The sequence below is a fragment of the Ovis aries genome, chromosome 2 (genome assembly GCF_016772045.2).
Source record: "Ovis aries strain OAR_USU_Benz2616 breed Rambouillet chromosome 2, ARS-UI_Ramb_v3.0, whole genome shotgun sequence".
In the NCBI taxonomy this organism is placed as follows: domain Eukaryota; kingdom Metazoa; phylum Chordata; class Mammalia; order Artiodactyla; family Bovidae; genus Ovis; species Ovis aries.
In genome coordinates this window covers 220,947,753-220,963,904 of record NC_056055.1, presented here as the reverse complement: position 1 = coordinate 220,963,904, position 16,152 = coordinate 220,947,753, and the positions used below count along the sequence as shown (strand labels likewise).

The following is a 16,152-nucleotide window of genomic DNA, read 5'->3' as shown; positions in this document are numbered from 1 at the left end:
CTGTGTGACTCCAGGGTACCCTGAGTGGCCACCACCCTGAGAAGGTGTTGCCTTCCCACCTACAGGGGAGGTTTAATTTTCCTCTTGCCCCATCCCAGCTCAGGGATTTCCGCGTAGCCAGCCCAAAGCCACACGCGTGCCATGACCCTTTGTTCTTCCATCCATACCAAGGTTCAGTAAGTCATCCTGGACTGTCTCCTCCCTTCCAGCCATCTGTTCATCGGCACTGACCGCCTCCCGGTGCTCTTCAAGGTGTCCCATGGCCGGGAGATCCTGGTGAGGTCCCGCCCTTGTCCTGTCCTGGAGAGCCTAGAGAGTGGTATAGGGAGCACCGTTCCCCAGGGGACTGGGGTCCACATCTCTCCTCTGGGCACTTCAGTTCCTCCCAGGGAAGGATGCTGCTCATGGGCTTTCTCTTTCCAGCTCAATTTCATAGGTGTGACGGTGAAGCTGGAGCAGAAGTATGTGCACTTCACCTCCACCAGCCATCAGTTCATCCCTGTCCCCATTGGTGACACATTGCCCCCGAGGCAGGTCAGTGGTCTACGTGGTCCTGCTCACCAGGATGCTGAAGTGTTCTCTGTGTGTCTGCATCAGCCCATGACAGGATGACAAGGCCCCTGTCCTCACTCACAGAGGTGGGGTTGCAGGTTGAACCTCAAGATTGGGCAACTGGGAGAGACCCAAGGCGAGAGGCTTCAGCTTCTAGGCACTGGTGCTGAGCCCTTTGCCAGGCCCCATTCCCATGCAAAAGCAGGGGGTTCCTTCCTTTAACACAGGGTTTTTCAAACTTGACCACGAACCATAGTATATTTTGGAAAACCCAGTTTATACATACACATCCAACTGAAACAAAAGTATCACAAGTCAATACGTACACCACTACATGCTGAGTGCTCTGATGTTTTCTTTTTTATTCTGTTCCACTTTTTAAATGCCGGACATGGCCTGATAAACTGGTTTCAGCACCTGCTTATTGACGGTCACATCTTGAAAATTACTGCTCCAAAAAGGGCATCTTTCTGGAGGCTGAAATGCTAGAAAGTGAATCCTCATGAAGCTACAGAATTGTCTCTATTAATTGGAGGGAACCAGGTTCCTTCGTTCTGAAAATGTACGCTGGAAATCTCCCAGAGGGAGATGTAGAATTTTTCCAAACATTTCACAACTCTGAAATTTCTAATCATTTAGAATCCCTTGTGTTTCTGGGAGAGGCCTCCAGGCACTCAGCCTGGAGCAAAATAAAAGGGCTTCCTAGACCCGAGAGAGGGTCTCATGGCCCCGGGCTCTGCTCACTTCCTTACACCACCCGTCTACCCACTGGCTTCCCAGAAGCCTCACCCAGAAGCCCAGACCCTCAAAAAGACAAGCAAAGACTCATATGCTTCCTGGAGAGCTTTCCAGAGAGACCAGACCACTCCCCTGTGACACTGAACACAGACAGTGGAAAATGGACAAAGGAGAAGACCAACTTGTACCGCCAACCAAACTCCACAACTGCAGTCAAGCATCTCCTTTCATTCATAAGATGATGACAGATGGTGGCCGGGACCTGCAAGAAGGCAGCAGAAACACAGTGAATGAACAGATTTAATCTACATTTTGAAGACAGAATCACTGGGACTTGCTGGGGATTAGATCTGGAAAGTAAGAGAAGGGGATGGAGGAAAATGTATTGGATTCCTACTTTGAACTCCTGGGAATATGTAGGTGCCATTTGCTGAAGTGAGATTCACTAGGGGGAGGAATAGGTTGTAAAGAATTTGGTCTTGGCCAAATGTAAGATGCCTATGAAACAACAAGGAGGAGTCATCAAATAGAAGTTGGATACCAGGTCTGAAGCTCAGACAACCATCCAAGCTACAGGAAAAAAAGCACATTCAGGAGTGGGTGCTGAGAAGGATGGGGAGGCTGAACCTAAATCCAGACAAACTCTTTATTCTCACTGTCTTCTTTCTCTCATTTCTAACATGGAGTCTTGGACCAGAAGACCTCTGGTTTCAGGCAGGATGTTCTGTGACTCCCCGACTTCAGGGTTAGCCTTGGGGGACCTCATACCTTCCTTCTGCTCCCTTTTCTGCCTTTAAGCACAACTACCTCTAATGGCAGAGGTGGAAAGTGGCAGCCTCCCAGGTAATTAGAATGAGAGTCTAGAAAACCATGAAGGGTCCGGATGGTGAGTGCATGGACGTTTCCCCAAATTCCAGCACTGTGGACACAAGCATTAGTGTCCCCTTACACTTGACTTAGGTACGTTGAGAGCAAATAATATGAAGATTACATATTGTACTAAAATGTTGCAGGCTTAAAATACAGTTGTATACTTTGTGGGTGATCCAGGCAGAAGGGAAATCAGAAGTTTTTAGGGGAAGTCTGGGACTGTAAGGGTGACCTCATGGAGATCAACCCACCCTCCCACAGTGAACACAGAATCCCAGCCTCCCTACGTTGTGGACTTGAGTGGGTGTGAAGATTCCTCTATTCCTCCCCCTGCAGATTTATGAGTTGTATAATGGTGGCTCGGTGCCCGTAACATATGAGATCCAGACCAACATCCTGTCACAGGTTCGGGAAAAAAATTTTGATCACCCCATCTTCTGCTGCCTCAACCCCAAAGGGGAGATCCAGCCAGGCACAACTGCCCGGGTCTTCTGGATCTTCTCGCCTATTGAAGCCAAGACCTACACGGTGAGCGGAAGCCCCAGCTCACACAGGGTGGGGGTTTGGAGGTGGCCCCCTCCCAGCAGGCTTTGCTCTGATGAGGGCCTGCACCCACCTGCCTAACCTCCCAGGTAGATGTACCCATCCACATCCTGGGATGGAACTCGGCCGTCATCCGCTTCCAGGGAGTGGGCTATGACCCCCACGTCCTGGGGGACGCGGCCCCATTCCACAACCTCTCTTTGTGGGACAACAACGCCATCCACTCAAGGCTGATGGTACCTGGACAGGTAAGGCAAAGGGAGCAGGGAAGGCCTGAGGCCTAGGGGGAGCCTGAGGGCCCAGGGGGGCTGGCGCAGCGGGACGAGGAGGCTGAGAAGGGAATGACACAGAGTTGGAAAAGGAAAGGGATATGGGGCGGGTGGGGGTGGGGGGAGTGTCTGGAACTGACCCTCCTCCATATTTAGAATGCAGCACCCGCTCCAGGAGAGGCTTACCCTGCCCGCTAGTGCCCACAGGTGTTCCTGCGCAAGGCTCCCCCTGCTGCGCGGCCCCAGCCACCCTCACCTCGGGGCATTTGGTGGGGCACTGGGAGGGGTAGAAAGAAGCCTATTCTAGGGCTCTGAGATGCTATCTTCATTCAGAACAGCCTCTCCCTTGGAACTAGATGGATTTTGCTGAAAGATACCTAGGGTCAGTAACCCTGCCTTTAGTTCACACACTTCCCACTGTTTTGAGGCCTGCCTCATTCATCCATCCACCTTCCATGTGTTTCCCCACTGACCCACATGCCCATTCGCTCATCCCGTATCTATCCACCTGTCCCTCCATTCAACCGTCCATGCACTCGTCCAGTCACTATCCACCAATACATCTGCCTGTCTACTCTTCCCCTTCTCCCCTGTTTGGACTCTTACTAAGGATGAGTACCATGGAGGACACAGTTTTGGGGACACACAAAAGTGCCAGAGTCTCAGCTCTGGAGGAACTCAGGGTCTAGACCAAGAAAATGCCCCTTCCATGGCCTCGGTCTTTCCAGACACCCCTACCACACAACTCCTGCTCTGTGCCGGTGAAGATGCCAGCAGCTGACCACCTAGTAGTTCACAACTACCCTTCAGAGACTCAAATCATATTAGCCTTGCTTCTGCTTTTTGTAAGCAAATTCTGATTTATCAGCCCTTTCAAGACTGTTTTAAATGGTCAAAACCATAGGCTTCAGAGTGATACTGTCTGGGTTTATCCTAGAGACCTTTGGAAAATTATTTATATGCTCTGAACATCTGTAAAGTGGAGACAACAGTGGTGCCTATATCCCTGGGCCACTGTGAGAATTAAATGCCTGTCAGTTGCCGACAATGGTACCTGGCCTGTTGAAAGCACTTGTGACTGGTACTGGTGGCTAGGCTGAGTATTTCTTCACCTCCCAAAGTTGCCGTTGTGTTGTCTCCACCAACAGAATGTCTTCCTGTCCCAGTCACATATCTCCCTGGGAAACATTCCTGTGCAGAGCAAGTGCAGCCGCCTGCTGTTCCTTAACAACATCTCCAAGAATGAGACAGTTGTCTTCGCCTGGCAGCTGAAGCCTCTAGATTTTGGGGAGGTGAGAGTTCCCTGTGTTTGCAGGGAACCAGAACCTTCAGAGGGCCTCTAGACTTATCCCATTCCAACCCATCCCACCCTGCTCCATCCCATCCCACTCCACTCCATCCCATCCCATCCCATCCCACACTACTCCATCCCATCCCACCCCATTCCACTCCATCCCATCCCACTCCATCTCACTCCATCCCATCCCATCTCATTCCACTCCATCCCATCCACACTCCTTCCTACTCCATACCATTCAACCCCACTCCATCCCATCCCATCCCACTCTACTCCATCCCATCCCACCCCACTCCATCCCATCCCACTTCATCCCACCCCATCCCATCCTGTGCTATCCCATCTTGTCCCATCCCAGCCCTGTGAAGCTCCAGAGAGACTCCTTCCCCAAATATAAATAGGTGTCTGTGAGTCCTATGAAAGGAAAGGTGGCTCCTGAAGAGACAATCCCATTCATAGTGACCCTGAAGGCCTCAGTGCATGCCAGCTTCTATAGCATGGACCTGATATGCAAGGTAGGACCACCCTCAAAGAGAAGCTGGATGGCACACAGCTCCCAGTCTTGGGGGGGTGCGGTGGTCTGTGAGATCCCCAGATCCCCCCAAGGCCCCTCTTCTAAGGGCCAAGCTCTGGAAGAGTGGGGGGACCACAGCACAGGCCCAGGCCAAGGCCCTCCAGACCTGGTCTTCTCTCTCCTTGTCCTGAGCCACAGGTGTACCAACAGGAACGCCTGAGGCAGTACCGTAAGGACCTGCAGGAGTGGAAAGACGAGAAGCTGCGGCAGGAAGTGGAGTTCACCATCACAGATAGGAAAGTGAAGGTGAGGAGGGGAGGGTGGGCTCTGAACACCACAGAGCCTTCTGATTAGCCTTGCCAGAGGGGACAGAGGTGGTGATCCGAGGTGGTCCTAAAAGCTGACCAGCCTGACATAAGAGATTAAATTTCTTTTATTAGACTAAGCATGCTAAGTCACTTCAGTCGTGTCCGACTCTGTGCGACCCCATAGATGGCAGCCCACCAGGCTCCCCCATCCCTGGGATTCTCCAGGCAAGAACACTGGAGTGGGTTACCATTTCCTTCTCCTATGTAGGAAAGTGAAAAGTGAAAGTGAAGTCGTTCAGTCGTGCCCGACTCTTAGCAATCCCATGGACTGCAGCCTAGCAGGCTCCTCCACCCATGGGATTTTCCAGGCAGGAGTACTGGAGTGGGTTGCCATTGCCTTCTCCAGACTAAGCATAGCCCCTCCCAAGAAACTGTGAATACAGAAAGCTGGCTGACCATTCTCTCCCTCATGTAGCCTGTATTTAATGAGTGGCTACTGGGTGCTGGCCACTGGGGATCCAGGGGGAAACAGGCAGAGCCCACCTTCTGGTGGAAGGGAAGGTGGCATAGTGTTTTCAGGTGGAGGCTCTGGAAACAAGTGTCTGGCTTAGTTTTTGACCTTTGATGGATATTAGCTAAGTTATTTAACCTCTTTAGTTCCCTCAACTATATAATGGGAGTCATATGACATCTGAGATTGGTTTCAAGATAGTCTAGATGAGAAGATTGCCATAAACTGGTAATTGTTGAAGCTGGGTTGGCTGTAATGGAGAACTCTTTGTAGCATTCTCAGCACTTTTGTATACTATTTAATAATATGTATTTTTATTTATTTATTGGGCTGCACCTGGTCTTAGTTCTGGCACACGAGATCTCTAATCTCCATTGTGGTACATGGGATATTTAGTTGTGGCATTTGGGGTCTAGTTCCCCAACCAGGTATTGAACCCGGGCCCTCTACATTGAGAGCATGAAGTCTCAGCCACTGGACCACCAGGAAAGTCCACTTGTGCATACCTTTGAAATTTTCCATATTAAGAAGGTTTACAAAAGGAATTCCGTGGTGGACTCATGGTTAGGATTCCGGGCTTTCACTGCCATGGCCCAGGTTCAGTCTCTGGTTGGGGAAGTGAGATCCCACAAGCTGTGCAGGGTGGCCAAAAACAAACAAAAAAGGTTAAAAAGAAAAGTTTTAAAACTTTTAAAACACAAATAAATGATCCACTTTGTGGCATTGGTGGGAGGATTAAATGAGTTGATGCTTGTAGATTACCTACAACAGTGCCTGGTGCCCAGAAAGCCTCCACTCAATATGGGCTAATATTAGTATTTATGCAAGGGGACTGGTAATAAATGAGTCAACATGTCCACCTTGCTTCCTCCTCCCAATGGTGGCACTCTTGCACCTTGATCGCCCCTGTGTCCCCCACACTGAACCCCCAGGGAGGCACTGCCTCACTCTGAGGCTCTAGCCCAGCTCTGAAGGCAAATCATGTTTTGAGGGCTATGGAAGAAGGGATTTCTGAATTAAGGCTTAATATGGGAGGCTGTTTACTCATCCCTCTAAAGCGCAGTGTTCCTGGGCCCTGGGGACAAGTGCTGCTTGAGCAGCCTGCGCTGTGTGGTGGTGTCTCCTTTCCTTCCCTTTAGCAAGGTAGCCAGATTTCCCTCATCTGTAGGCAGTGCTTCCCTGGGGAACCTTCTGGAAGAGGGTGTGGCTAGGAGTTGTGCAGGATCAAGAGGGCAGCAGGTGGTGGCGCTGACTTCAGGCCTTCTGTGGGTCAGTCAGCAGGAAGGGAAGGACGAAGGGAATCCCTCCAGGCCTCTTGCATCCTAAGCAAGGGTCTCTTTGCTTCCACAGAAAAGGGCATATTGTACAGCTTGTGAGCCTGTGAGAAAGTACAAGGTGAGGACGTAAGCCCAGGCCCATCTCCTTAAGATGTCTTGAAAGGATCCTTGCTTGCTCCCCAGAGATACCTCCAACCCCCAGTCCAGCCTGCTGGAAGGGAGGGATGAAAGTACTGATGGGTGGGGATGAGATGCCAGAGGTGTCGCCAAAGGCCTGGTTGGGGGACTAAGCACACATCAGTGATGGGAGTGCAGTCCCTAGCCCCTGTCGTCAGTGCCTCCCCTTTCCCAAAGACGCTGCCCCCCATCAAGAACCAGCAGGATCTCAACCGGCCGACCAGCTGGAACCTCAAGATGGCGAAGAAGGAGACATTCTGGCCATGCCCCCAGCCGCCGTCGCCAGGCATGCTCTGCCTAGGCCTCACTGCCCGTGCCCATGCCACCGACTACTTCCTGGCCAACTACTTCTCCGACTTTCCCCACCACTTCTTGCACTGGTGAACTCTCAGGGAGGGAGGGAGGGGTCTCCTTTCTCTGCTCTCTGCACCGCCCCTCCCACACACACTCCAGAGCAGGGGCTACCCAGACCTAACCCTTGCTGAGGGCTTGGAGCACGTGCAGCCATCAGCGGGACTACTGGGGCCCTGCTGGCCCCGAGATTCCCCCGCTACTGTTAGGCCCTTATGAGGAGGGGCAGAGAGCCAGAGCCCCCTGGGGAACCCACCTAGGCCTCCCTGCCTCCCCTCCTCCCTCCCTTTCCACCTTGGAGCGTCTCCAAGGCCTGTGCTGACTCTGAGAGTTGGACTTGATTCCCAAAATGCAGCAGCACTGTGTTTGGGTTAAGACTAGAGGCTGCTGCAAGCTCACCTAGGTCCTCATGACTGGGCAGCCACCATCACTGCTCAGGCCCCTGACCCCAGCATGGTGGCTTGCCCAGGCCACTCAGAATGCTATGGCCTGCCCCGCCCCCCAGGGAGCTGCCAAAGAGGATGTGCCCCAAGGTGGAGTCGGAGGCTGGTGAGGAAGAATCCCCTGACAAGTGGGCCTCTGTCTCCAACCAGGAGAAGCAGCTTCTGATTGACTGCCTCTCCGCCATCATCAGGTGAGCACCCTCCCCAAAACCCTCACCCCTCTGCCTCCCTCGTGAGTTCGGTCAACTCTGGGCCCACCCAAAGCCCCACAAGTCCCAGCCCTTCCTTTCCCAAAAGATAGAACTTCTTCACAAGATCCCTTCCACAGGTTGTTCCAGGCCCTTCTGGAGGGTGGCCTGGCTGGAGGGATCATCAGGGCTGCGTCCCAAGTTCTGCCTCGTTGCGGCTGGTAGATGGGGTCTGGAGCTGGGCCACTGTTTTCCAGGGCTCCCACCCTCATCTCGGCACCTCTGACCTCCTGGTTCTTCCACTATCATATAATGATCACCCTTAAGAATCCGAGGGGGAGGGGGGCCAGAGATGCCTTTTTCTAAAGAAGAAACGGTGGGAAGAGCAATTGATCAGCCCCCCACCAGCACCTGTGGCCACAGTAGTCAAGAACCACCCCTTGGGGAACCCTGAAACCAGAGTCCCCCACAGGGGGCTGCAAGGCCTCTCAGTGAGGACCTTCTCCGCCCTCTCTGCCCACCCAGGGGCCTGCTGGAAGACAAGCTCTTCCATGAGGCTGTGGGACAAAACCTGGTGGAACAAATGCCTTACTTCTGCCAGTTCTGGAATGAGCAGTCAGCCAGGTTCGTGGCCCACAACAGCCTGCACGTGGTGCCAGCCCCATCTCAGTCATCCAAGAGCTCAGAGTTCAGCAAAGAGAAGGAGGAGGAGGAGGACAAACGGAGGCTGGGGAGTAAGGAAGGGGAAGAAGAGGAGGAGAAGGAGGAGGAAGAAGAGGAGGAGCTGGAGGAGGAGGAAGAGGAGGAGGAGGAGATGGAAGAGGAGGAGGAGATGGGCGAGGAAGAGCTGCGAGAGCAGGAGGGGGAAGACAAGGCGGAGAAGTTGCCCTGGTCAGAGATGAAGCCCATGCTGCAGCCCACATCCCAGGAGTCCCTGAAATGGCAGTGGCAGCAGCAGATGAAGGCCTTACTGAAGGAGAGGCAAGAGCAAGATGAGAAGGAGGCCATCAGCCGGTGAGCAGCCAAGCCCAGGTGAAGGTTTGGAGGGGGCGCTGAGTGCAGAAGGGTCCTAGGAGGCAGTGGTGTGCTGGGCGGCTACCTGTCTCAGCTTCTCTTTCCAACTCCGCCTTCATTGGCTGCGCTGCTGGAAGCTTAAGGTCTCAGGAGGCGCTATGTACAGAATGGCGATCTGAGCTTTAATTTTTCTTCTCCAAGAGCAGACTATTAACATTTACCATCACACCACTTCCAGCAGGGTGATTACAGTCGTCAAAGCACTTAAGTGACTTTCTAGAGCCGGGAGCAAAGTACCACCTCTTCTGGTACTGCTGTTTCCTGGGGCTGCTCTATGGCTTTCTGTCCACGGTGGGATTCCCTAGGAGCTCCTTCTGTGCGGTCTCATCGCTCAGTACCTTTCCCCAAGCCTGGTCCTGGGATGGGAACCCGGCTTGTCCGAGTTCGAGTCCCTCTCCGGTGCCAACAGCATGCCATTTAGCACCTTGTCTCTTTGAGTCACGGTTTGAACGTCTGTAAAATCCGGACGAGAATGTTTCATGGTGTTGGGAGGGCGGGGAGTTAAGTGAGAATCCACCTAAAGCTCGGGGCAAACGGTACAGCACAGAGGAAGCCAGTGGAGAAGCCCAGTGCAAGTCGGTGGCGGCGCTGACCCCGGCGCGCCCGCCTCCCACCGCGCAGGCTCCCGGCTTTCGCTATCCTGCAGGAGGCGCTGCTGGAGAACATGATCCAGAACATCCTGGTGGAGGCGAGCCGCGGGGAGGTGGTGCTCACCTCGCGACCACGCATCATCGCCCTGCCGCCGCTCAGTGTTCCCAGGTGGGGGAACCGAGGCCAGCGGCCGTCGGAGGGCGCGAGGGGCGGCATGGGCGGGCAGGGGCGCCGGGAAGCTTCTCCACCACTTCCCCTACCTGGGGCTTTCTGTCTTCCAGGATTCTGAGTCCCGAGTCGCTGCCGGCAGCAGCCCCGGGGCCGCAGCAAGCGGAGATGCCCGGCTCGTTTGAACTGTCCCCCACCGACTGTTTGCAGACGCAAGCGCCCACCCCTTCCGACTTGCATCTGTAGATTCCTCCCGACCTTTTCTCCACCCCCCAGTAAAGCATTTAGCTACCCCCTCCCCCAACACACACACATCTGCCTTCACTTTATTTCCTCATAAGCGACAAGAACTCGCGCGCAGTCTGAGAGGCACAGATGGTGGAAGCGGCCAAGGTGGACCGCACTGACTCTTTGGAGCTGGGAAGTTGAGTCGCTCCTCTCCACTAGGCAGCTGGGCGAGAGTTCTGTGGTCTGGCCAGTGGAGGGCGCTCGGGGTGGTTTCTGGCCGGCTTTTGCCCCAGCAGAGCCGGGTGGCCTGGTCTGCACAGCAGGTGGCCGCGGAGCAAAAGGGGCCATCCCTTCCCTTTCCCCGCCGCACCAGCTCCGAGGTTCGGCCTTTCCACTGCTAGCTTTTACTCAGCATCTGCCGGGCTCCCGGGACTCTGTGGAGGTTGAGAGGAAGGGAAATCGAGGCACGTCGAGGAAGGTCAAGAATTTGATGCTGGGACGGGGACGGAGCGCATCGCTAAGCCGCGGGCCACAGACCCTATTAAATGTGAATTCGAATCCCCCAGGCCAGAGGATGCCCCAGTTTCCCTAGGACACCCAACCTCCCGCTCCCCCTAACCTCCGCCTGGTAGCCTCTGTCCTCGGCTCCTCCCCACCCCCTCCCCGAGGCAGGTGGGTGGAAAAGTGACATCTGGTGTTGTTCCAGAGGCACCCAGGTCCCCGACACCCTCCTCCACCCCCACCGCCAAGGCCTCAGAGGAGCTCCGGCCCCGAAGCCTAGGCGGTGACGGGGAGAGGGGTGAGGGGGCGCTCCGCCTCCTCTGAGTCAATATTTGCCCCGAGCAAACGGGCGCCTGGACAGGTGTGTGTGTGTGTGTGTGTGTGTGTGTGTGTGTGCGCGCGTGCGCTCGCGCGTGTGTGTGTCTCTATGGGCGGGGACTGAGTAGGCCGTATAAAGCGCGCTGAGCCGGGGCTCCCGCACAAGCTCCGCGGCTTGCGCTGGGGACCAAGCCAAGCGGGGCCGGGCCGGGTGGAGGGTGGCCAGGAAGGGAGGGGCGGACCAGGTGCGCACCTGCAGTGGCCGCCGCGGCCGCCGACGTGTCAGCCGCAGATGCGCGCAGGTGAGGGCGGCGGCTATCGGGCGCCGGACAGCACGGCACTCGCCGAAGACCAGGACCAGGAGACCGCCGAGGGCCACAGCCAGGCCCCGGACCCCCCGCTCCCGCCCCGCGACGAGCCCCTCGCACAAACCGGACCTGAGCGTTTTGTTCGTTCGGCTCGCGTGAGGCAGGGGCGGCCTCTCAGCACCCGCCCGGGGGCCCGGGCCGATCGCCACGCAGGCACCTGTCGCCGCCGCCGCCATACGGGTCGGAGAGGCTGTGCGCCGCTCCCCGGGGACATCCGGCTCCCATCCGGCCCCGCCCGCCCTGTCCTGTCCGGCCCGCGGCTCAAGGGCTGCCCGCTTCGATTCCGGATAATGCGGGCTGGCAGAGCCAGCTCCACCGGGTGGCGTAGGGGGTCTGGGGGCCAGTTTAGGCGTTCTTCCAGAGGTGGAAACCCGGGTTTCTAGTCTGGCTCTGTCCCAGCGACTTCTGTGGTCTTGGGCAAGTCATTTCCCGGCTTCTCCTCGGATATTCCCACTTGCATAAGGAGAAGAGGGTTAGTCTGGCCTCTCGTGTGGGGCCCACCAGTCCCCATGTTCTGGTTTCTGGGCTTTCAGCAATGATTTTGAGCCCCTTGACCTGGGAAATTGGAGGCTCGCAAGGGGTTGGAGCAACAGCTATGAGGTGTGGAAAATCTGGGTGGGGGGAGCTAGGGTTACATTGGACCAAGTTCGGTTCCTCCTCATCTCTTTGGTGCTGACATTCTGAGGGTTCACTCCCTGCCATCTCCTTGGCCCGTCTTGCAGTCTCCTCACCTCTGAACAGATTGCTTGAGAAGGACAAACACAGGGTCTGGTAGCCCTTGCCTGCTGGGGCTCCCAGGCCCTGAAGCTGACCACCTCTCCCAGACTTCACAATCACAAGGTTTCCTATTTCAGTCAGCTGGGGTTGGGGTGGGTCTAAGTGGCCCTCAGATTAGGTGGGAGTTAGTGGGTCCTTAGCTACAACCCAAACCTAGGACAGGCCACCCCCTTTTCAGTGACTCAGAGTGTTAAGATCTGACAGGAGGGAGAAAGACGAAGATTGCGCTAGACCCCTGCCCCCTGCTTGGAGAACCTAGAATGCAGGCCTGGGCTCAGTTGAGTCCCTGTCCTTGATTCCCAGTGTCTTCTGTTCCATTCCCCCAGAACTGATGTCGATGCGAAGTCAGCCCCAGAGAGAAGGGCTAGTTGTGGGCCAGGGGTGGAAGGAAGGTTCCTTGGATGGCAGTAAGGAGCTCCCCAATTTCTCCTAAGGGTGAGGAGGCATCATGAGGAGGGATTGTACTCTCACACATCTAGGCCGAGGAAGCCCCCAGGGGGATGGGAATGAGGGTCAGGAGTTGCTGGTCTCTTCCCACTTCAATTTGGAGGTTCCTGGGGGTGCTGGCTTTCCCCCTCTACCTTCCCTCCACTTCACTGCCACCCCTCACCCAACTACCCGCAGGTGCCACAGGATCTGCTGAGTCTTGGCACAGAGAAAGGGAGGGGGAGGGGGTGAGATGGCTCTGACAGATCCCAGGCAGAGCTGGGGAGAGGGTGGACTGCAGGCTGGGTCTACGTGCAGCAACCCTGGGGCAAGAGGGTGAGGGGAAGCTCATGCATGGGTCCCGGGCTGGGTGTGCGTGGCTCCCAGCCCGGCCTCCCTGACCAGGCTTCAGTCCTGGCCCAGCACTCTGCTCCTTGCCTGGCACTGATTGATCTGCCTGTCAGGGGCCTGGTCTGGCACTGGCACATCTTCCCTCTGTCTTTGTGGGCATCCTCTCCCCTCCTCCAGTCATGGAAGTGGCTCAGAGCACTGCCCCCCTCCTTGGGATTCCAGGCCCTAGGGCTGCACGACAGAAAGTTCTCCCCTTGGAATGAACCCCGCCCCCGCCCCCAACATACAGTGTTTCACCAGTGGACTGGTGTCTGCCCCTGTGACAGAGAGTCACTGACTCTTCCCCTGCTTCCAGGGAGGGGGGACGGTGTCCGCAGACCTCCACCTCCCCATCCCCCCAAGACCCGCATTTCCTGGATGTGGCTGGGATCTGGCCTCTCTCCTCCCTGTCCCTCCTCCCCTGCCAGCCCAGGGGTGGAGTCTCCAGGCGCCAGGCAGGCCTGCAGGTGCTGGGCTTGGGGAGGGGGGTGCTTAGCAGCTGGTGTTTGAAGCAGGGGGGGCACCCCCTCCCCCTTCCTGCTCAAAGCCGGAGCCTGCTTCCTGTCATCCCTGTCAGCACCCTGGGCGGGGGAGGGGACAGGTAATGGAGGAAGTGGAAAAAGGGAAAGAGCACTTGGAGTGCGGCTGTAGGGGGAACTGGAAATCACCGATGAGAAAGGGAGAGGGGAGAAGGATGCGCAAGAGATGGGGGAATCCAAACAGGACTGCTGAGGGACAGACCGTGGGCCCAGCCCAGCGGTCGTGGAAGATTTCAGAGTCCAGAGAGGCTGTATCCACCACTACCACCCCCAACCCCAGACTTGTGAAAGCGAGAGCTGGAGAGAGGCCAGAGACACAAAAAGGCAATGTGAGATAACAAGGGATGTACACTGCAGAGAGATGGAGGCATTTGAAGATGGGTCAGAGGTCAGGGTAACCAGGGATAGAAGCTACCGTGTGTGTGGAGGAAGGGGAGCTATATGAAAACAGCCTCCAGCCAAAGCCGTGTCTCGGGATAGGGAGATGCTACCCACAGCAAAAGAGAAAGAGGTGGCTTCTACCTGAGGCTGGGAGGGGAGGTGAACTCCTCTCTTGGGGACACCAGCATTGCCCCAGCAAAGGGCAGAAGGTGAAGAAGGGCAAAGCTCAGGCCGCAGTGAGGAGTGAGGGGTGTGGGTCTGACTTCACCCCTCCCCCTTTCTCTCTTGGCCACCGCTGGAAGGACAGCTGCGGCAGCTGCCCCTGGCCCCACTGTCCACGTGTGGATTTTGCCCAGCCTTGGAACTTCTGGCTGTGGAGGCTGCCCAGGGTCTGTGTGAAGTGTGGGGACCTGGGAGTGGAGGCTCTGGCTGGGGGGGTTGTTGTACACAAGCGCTAATCCCCAATCGGGCCAAGGCAGAACCAGAGCCTCACTGACCTTCTCGGAGATTAGTCCCTATGACAACAGTGGCAACTCGCCCCCTCATTCTGGCTAGGCCAGGTGTGTGGGTAAAGGGTGGGGAATGGGTGGGGGGTGGGGGAGGCCAGGCCGAGGCTGGGGGAGGAGGGAAGGGAGTCTTCCTGAGGCATCACAGGATCACAGAAGTAAGGGTTGGGAGGCCCCTCCAGGATCAGCAGTTAGCTTAGTTTTCAGGTACAAAACTGTGGCCCCAAAAGGGGAAGTGACCCGCCCAGGACCACATATGGAGCCAGGAAAAGCGCTGGGACCACAAGTCAGGTCTTTGGTTCCACCTGGAGAGCAGAGGACTGAGCAAAACAAAAGAAATAGGGATACCCCCCCACCCTTCCCCTGCTGAGCTCATTAGAGTGGCTCTAATGGGGTGAAGCAGGAAGGCTCCCCATTCTGAGAGCCAGGCTACCTTCCACAGGGCATGTATTGGATGGGGGGACATATATGGGATGCGGATGGGGGAAATGCAGCTAGGCTCGCTGTCCTGACTCCTCCCCAGAACCCAGCCCACCCCCAGGAGCAGGGGGCATGGAAGGGGAGCAACAGGACAGCAAAGCCAGTTATAACCACAGCCACCACAACAACGGTAACAGTGAACATTTATTTGATACGGGTCAGTGCTGGGTTTTACATGCATTTAAATCTTCACAATTTTAAAGGGAAAATTTGAGAAGTACAAGTTCATCCAGCTTATTAGCAGGGGAGCTTGGATTTGAACCCAGGACTCCGCCCACACTCTTAACACTTCAGTGTCTGTATGACCATGACTCTGATGACCATGGAGTGGGTGGCACGCACAATGAAGGTCTGGAAGGCACTCAGCATGGTGTCTGAAACACCGTACATTTGACTAAATATTTAAGGAATAAAGGAGCGAACAAATGTCTGCCCGTAAATGAGCATGACTGTTAAGGTGTTTGTTGAGCCTAGGAGAGACCGTTCACATGGGACGCGTGTGGGATCCACCTGTGTGAACGTGTGCATGTGTGTGCCCTTCCCTGCAAGCCCCGCGGTTCTGCTTCTGAGTGAGTGGTGGTGAAAGCTGCTTCCCACCTCCCTGGATGGGGCCAGTTATCCCATCCCTCTGAGGGGTAGAGAAGAGGGCTCTGCTGATTGAGGGACAGGATGAAGAGTCTGTGTGGGCAGGGCTCTCACCCCTTCCAGACCCACCTCTTTCAGGCCCAGCTGTCAGACCCAGCCTGAGCTGCGCTAGTCTCTCACCCGTGTTATCTCTGTCTCCCAGGAGACTAGCCCTCACAGCCCCGGGGAAGGTGCTCACTGCCTGTTCCCTGCTCCCTCCTGATCTTGGGTGGGGGTGGGGAGTGGAGGAGCAGGGCTGCAAAGGAGGGGCTGGTGACAGCACAGGGTAGGGGAAGGCACCATTCACAGAATTTGCATCTGCAGTCACCAAAGCCCTGGCTGATTTGCCAGTGAAATGAAGGAAAGGGGTGGGAGCAGGCAGACTCGAGGACACTGGCCACTGGGCAGGGGCCCTCTAAGCTGCCCAGCAGTATGTGAAGTCGGGCTGTTCAAGGGATGGGGCCCTATGTGAGGAGGGTGTCACTTCTACGGGGATTCTCTGCACCTTTACCTGGGATGGAGACCTCAGTGAGAGAGCATTTGAGGGTTTCTTCATCAGATCTACATTTCCCTGTATGGGATGGGCATCTGAGTGGGATCCAGGGCCTCACTGAGGATACAGGACTGAGTCTTAGGGCTTCTCTGTGGGATCTTAGGGTGCTTCTGAGATGAGTACTTTAGTAGAATCACGGAGAGGAGGAATCCTGAGGATTTCTCTGTGGGACCAAAGGTCCCTATATGAG

General features: G+C 55.8%; 1 protein-coding gene across 7 annotated transcripts in view; it reads left to right on the top strand.

The window, feature by feature from the left end:
- The window catches only part of CFAP65 (cilia and flagella associated protein 65), a 39,468-nt gene extending 29,285 nt beyond the window's left edge, over positions 1-10,183 (top strand). For 2 of the 7 annotated variants that reach the window (XM_027965200.2, XM_027965199.2), the window contains 13 exons: positions 210-276; positions 424-534; positions 2,497-2,688; positions 2,793-2,951; positions 4,121-4,264; positions 4,671-4,784; positions 4,982-5,089; positions 6,953-6,997; positions 7,234-7,436; positions 7,913-8,041; positions 8,564-9,052; positions 9,734-9,871; positions 9,985-10,183. In XM_027965200.2, the coding sequence (XP_027821001.2) occupies positions 210-276; positions 424-534; positions 2,497-2,688; positions 2,793-2,951; positions 4,121-4,264; positions 4,671-4,784; positions 4,982-5,089; positions 6,953-6,997; positions 7,234-7,436; positions 7,913-8,041; positions 8,564-9,052; positions 9,734-9,871; positions 9,985-10,117 (2,032 nt within the window). In that variant the 3' untranslated portion in view covers positions 10,118-10,183. Of the gene's footprint in view, positions 1-171; positions 277-423; positions 535-2,496; positions 2,689-2,792; positions 2,952-4,120; positions 4,265-4,670; positions 4,785-4,981; positions 5,090-6,952; positions 6,998-7,233; positions 7,437-7,912; positions 8,042-8,563; positions 9,071-9,733; positions 9,872-9,984 lie in introns of those variants that run through there. The other 5 variants (XM_060411312.1, XM_060411311.1, XM_060411313.1 and 2 more) reach the window with 5 other exon arrangements.
- The last annotated feature ends 5,969 nt before the right edge of the window (positions 10,184-16,152 follow it).